The sequence below is a fragment of the Guillardia theta genome, assembly GCF_000315625.1.
Source record: "Guillardia theta CCMP2712 unplaced genomic scaffold GUITHscaffold_39, whole genome shotgun sequence".
Lineage (NCBI taxonomy): Eukaryota > Cryptophyceae > Pyrenomonadales > Geminigeraceae > Guillardia > Guillardia theta.
Genome location: NW_005434635.1, coordinates 306,434 through 311,072, shown reverse-complemented (window position 1 = coordinate 311,072; position 4,639 = coordinate 306,434). Strand labels below are relative to the sequence as shown.

The 4,639-nt window shown below is 58.1% G+C and overlaps 2 protein-coding genes across 2 annotated transcripts; one reads left to right on the top strand and one right to left on the bottom strand.

The window, feature by feature from the left end:
• Nucleotides 1-186: 186 nt before the first annotated feature.
• On the bottom strand, nucleotides 187-1,451 carry GUITHDRAFT_139595 (hypothetical protein; the record flags this gene model as incomplete). Its single annotated transcript, XM_005831590.1, has 2 exons — nucleotides 187-608; nucleotides 677-1,451. The coding sequence occupies 2 exons, from the start codon at nucleotides 1,449-1,451 to the stop codon at nucleotides 187-189; spliced, it is 1,197 nt and encodes a 398-aa protein (XP_005831647.1).
• Nucleotides 1,452-2,119: 668 nt separating this feature from the next.
• GUITHDRAFT_109442 (hypothetical protein) lies at nucleotides 2,120-4,431 on the top strand (the record flags this gene model as incomplete). Its single annotated transcript, XM_005831589.1, has 7 exons — nucleotides 2,120-2,659; nucleotides 3,038-3,147; nucleotides 3,210-3,305; nucleotides 3,355-3,475; nucleotides 3,755-3,817; nucleotides 3,912-4,068; nucleotides 4,394-4,431. The coding sequence occupies 7 exons, from the start codon at nucleotides 2,120-2,122 to the stop codon at nucleotides 4,429-4,431; spliced, it is 1,125 nt and encodes a 374-aa protein (XP_005831646.1).
• Nucleotides 4,432-4,639: the final 208 nt, after the last annotated feature.

The window sequence follows — 4,639 nt, the reverse complement described above, 5'->3', positions numbered from 1 at the left end:
ACTCCTGATGTTCCACCTCTTCCCTCCACCTCCTCTTGATTACTACCCACATGGTGTTGTAAAGCAATGGCACGAATCAACTTCCGCCTGCACATGCCCCCTGCCCCTGATCCCTCTCCCTCTCCTTCTCTCCCTCTCCCTCTCCCTCTCTCCCTCTCTCCCGACCCCTTCCTCCTCGCTTCTCTCCTACTCTCCCTTGACAACGTCCATCTCAAGGATGGAGTCAAGGAGAGAGCTTCTGCTGCCCTCGTCCTTGTAGATGGTCAGCTGCGACTGATATTGCTTGAGCAGCTTTTGCTCCTCCTTGCTGCTCTCACTCTGCCTCGCCTCCTCCTGCTTCCTCCTCTCCTCCTCCTCGTCATACATTCTCAAGAACTCCTGCTCCTCCTTCCCGATCGCCTCCTCAAGCTCCTCCACTGCCTTCGCCCTGTCCGCCGCCTGCACCCAGCGGAAGACAGGGTCCGACCGGAACCAAGTCAGCTGCCTCCTTACAAACTGGCGCGAGACGGACTGGAAGTCCTTGATAAATGCCTCCAGCTCCCTGTCCAGATCCTTGCGATCCGCCCCTCCCCCATCCTCATCTTCATTCTCCACAGCAGGTCCAGTGCCTGCCGGTAGCCAATCGCTCTCTCAGCAGGGAGATGCTCCTCCTGCGCTACAAGCTCCTTCCCTGGACCCATCCTGAGCTTCCCGGAGGCCACCAGCGACGAAACCTCCTCGAGGAAACCAGACTGGAGCATGAGCTCGCACCGCAAGTCGATGTCGCGGAAGATCTCCAGGCGGCTCCTGTACAGGAAGAAGCAGCGGAAGTCGAGGTCGGTGCAGGAGAGAGCATGCGAGACCTGGTCGACAGCAAGGGACTTCCCTTGCGGTCTCTCGAAGGAGGAGATCGGTTTCCCTGTCGTGTACGATACCTCCAGCATGCGCTGGAGACGTAGCCAGTCGTTGCCGTGCAGCCCATCGAAGTAGCGCTCGTCCAGGCTGCGGAAGCGATTCGCTGCCTCCTCCCACGAGCCCTCGCATGCCAGGATCGCACTCCTTGCCTTCTCCTCCGCCTCCTCCGTCGGCTTCGGCGCTCCCGGCCGCCCAAACACCAGCCATTGCAGGTAAAAGCCGGTCCCCCCCACGACGATGGGGAGCTTCCCGCGGGAGCTGATGTCTCCTATGACAGACCGAGCATGCGCAGTGAAGTCGGCGGCATTGTACTCCTCGGTCGGCTCCACCACGTCGAGAAGATGGTACCTGACGCTGGCTCGCTCCTCTGCCGTGGGCTTGTTGGACCCGATGTCCATCCCCCTGTACACCTGCACCGAGTCAGCTGAGACGAGCTCAGCATCAAGTTTCTCCTTCTGCGCCAGCGTCTCCGCAATGGCAGACTTTCCCACAGCCGTCGGCCCAGAGATCACTACAACCTTGATCCTGCTCCCCCCTCCGCCCTGCTCCCCCTCCATGCTGGAGGACAGCAGGCTCATCGCCCCTCCTCCCACGTCGCTCCTCCTCCTCCTGTCCTCCGTCCAGCCCCACCTTGTCGTTCTGAGCAGGCGCCCGGCTCGGAAGGAAGAGTTCTCGACCCGCTGGCACGCGAACCCGATCGACGCGGCTGGAGGGCAGGAGCCAAAGGCGATCCTAGCGCAGAGGAGAGGGAGGAAGCAGAGGGGTGGGGGGCTCGAGCAGAGGAGGACAGGACAGGAGCTCTCAGCTGCGAGGACAGAGGAAGAGCAGGCTTCAGACTGGCAAGCATGGCGGCCGCGCTTTTAAGCGCTGGACATGCCCTGCCGAGGCTGCAGGGGCGGATGGAACGATAATCCAACAGCTAGTCCTGATATGTCTTGGTACCCCCATATCTTCTTCATTTTCAACCCGGTATGTGGGTAGGGTACTTTGTTTTTTTTCATCCGATCCATTGGGCGCATCCGCCATGCGCCTGCTATGGCTGAAGACACTCGGCCTGTCGCTGCTCCTCCTCCGCTCCTCCAGCCTCCTCCTTCCCCTGTCTCATCCTCCATCTCTCCAGTTCACGCCCATGCTGAGGTCTGCCGTGCTCTCTCCTCTCTGCCCCAGGCTGCGAAGGGGGAAGAGGAGGAGTACCTTTGCTGGCACTCTTGGGAGAGGGATACACATGCAGGCCAGAGGAGGGGGAGAGGAGGAAGGGAGAGCAGGAGATACGTGCTATCAGGAGAGGATCGTTGTGTGCGGCGGAGGGATCAACGGAGCGAGCATCGCGTACATGCTTGCAAAGAAGGGCAAGCGTCCGTTGCTCATCGACCGGGAATGGGAGGAGCGGGGCAGGCATACGTTCGACCATCTCGACTGTGTGATGGGGCTGATCCCATCAGACTGGTACAGGGAGCGATACCTCGAGAACGCCTCCACCAGGACCTTCTCCCTCCATCATGCATGGCAGGCTGAGCTGGAGGCCCTCGGTCTGGGGTACGGAGGAATGAGCAACGCAACGATCCTCGAGCCTATCACGCACACTGTGAGCAAGATGCTCTTCGACAAGGAGCGAGCTCTCTTTCTGAAGCTCTACAACGAGACAGATGCTGATCCCTCCGAGTTCTTCCCCAGCACTGAGGAGATCTGCCGGAGGTTCCCCTGGCTGAGCCCTGAGTTTGTCTTTGGAGCATACTACGTCAACACTCAAGACACGGCGAAGAGGGTGAGGGAGGAGAGACAGAGACAGAGATAGAGACAGAGATAGAGACAGACAGCAGACAGACAGACAGACAGACAGACAGACAGACAGACAGACAGACAGACAGACAGACAGACAGACAGACAGACAGACAGACAGACAGACAGACAGACAGACAGACAGACAGACAGACAGACAGACAGACAGACAGACAGACAGACAGACAGACGGACGGACGGACGGACAGACAGACAGACAGACAGACAGACAGACAGACAGACAGACAGACAGACAGACAGACAGACAGACAGAGGAGAGAGAGGAATGAAGGCAGGCAGGCAGGAAGGCAGGCAAGGGGGCAGGGAGCCAGGTAGGTGTGAGCGTGTAGTGACTCTGTGCAAGGCGTCTCCTCGGGAGCTGAGAAACAGCTTGCTGCTGGCGGCGATTGAGCTCGGGGCTGAAGTTCGAACGGAGAACGTGACGAGGGTTGAGGTAGTCGACGCTAACACCACGTAAGTGCAAGGAGAGAGTGAAGCAGCTGATGTTGTATCCTCCTCATACTCTGTTATGGAAGGCAACAGAAGTTCAGAGTGGTGACGGATAGAAGCGAGTTGCTCGCGGACAAGATCGTGCTTGCCATGGGCCCTTGGGCAAAGGAAGCATGCAGCCAGTAGGAGCAAGGAGTGAAGGAGGCGAGACGAGCTGACATGCACTTCCAGATGGTTTGACATCGACATCCCCTTGCAGACCTGCATTGCATATGCGTCCGTCCTCCGCGCGACACCTTTCGATGACCCTGAGGATCCTTGCTGTGTGAAGACTCTTGTTCCATGGCAGAAGGTAGGAGCAGCTTGCGAACGAGGGAGATTGGCAGATAGACGCGCAGTGCTCTCTAGATAAAAAACGGCGCAGAAAGGCTGACGAGCAGAGGAGGGGTAGAGGAAGTAGAGGAGAAAGTGGTGAAAGTGAGTGAAGCAGGAGGAGGAAGAGGAGAATGGGAAGGAGGAGGAAAAAACGAATAGGACAAGGAAGAGATAGTGGAGGAGGAGGAGGAGGAGGAGGAGGAGGAGGAGGAGGAGGAGGAAGGGGCAGGGAGGGGATAGATAAGTTTTTCCTTAGGATGCGGATTTTCCGGATGACTACGAGCTCATCGTGGTTCCGAGGAACGGCAGCATGACCTGGGTGAGCAACCGCAGGGAACCTTCTTGCTGAACCCCCTGCTGGACTTCTACTGGCCCCCTGCTGGTTACGTGTGCGGTTGACAAGGCTCTGGCAGCTCGGGGACGTGGCTGATGACGTGGACCCTTCGACCCTAACGGATCCGCGAAAGTGGGCCGAACACTTTGAGCTGAGCGCGAAACATGCTCGTGCCCTCCTGTCGGGGGCAGTGGATCTGATCCCGAGCCTCCGCGATGCTGAGATCATACATGCCGGTGATACGGAGAAGCTCTTCCTCTACCTTTTCCTCCTCCTGTTCCCGCTATTCCTTTTCCCCCGCTTTCCCTTCACTGCCATCCTTCTACTTCTCTTCTTCACACCTTCACACATTCCTTATTTCTCTCCTTCTCTCCGTCTCGTCTCGTCTCGATCATCTCTCCTCCTCCTCCTCCTCCTCCTCCTCCTCCTCCTTCTGCTTCATCTTCATCTAAATCTACATCTACATCTCCTCTTCTCTCTCCCGCTCTACCTCTCTTCGTCTCCTTCTACAGCTTTGCTTGCTCTATCTGCCTCATCTGCATTGATGGAGCTGAGGTACAGGGATCAAGTTCAGCGGGCTGGTCAAGGACCGGAGGTGACCCGTCGCCCCTCCCTCGCGTTCATGGCGTGAAGGAGCGCGCAGGCCGATCATGGGAGATCTCCCCGGGCTGAGAGGAGCGTACATTATCACCGCATGCGCGCAAGTCTCCATCTTTGTGGTGAGAGAATGTTCAAATGACTTAGTTGCCCTGACGCCTCCTCCTTTTTCTGCTGCTCCTGCTCCTGCTCCTGCTCCCCCCCCTCCAC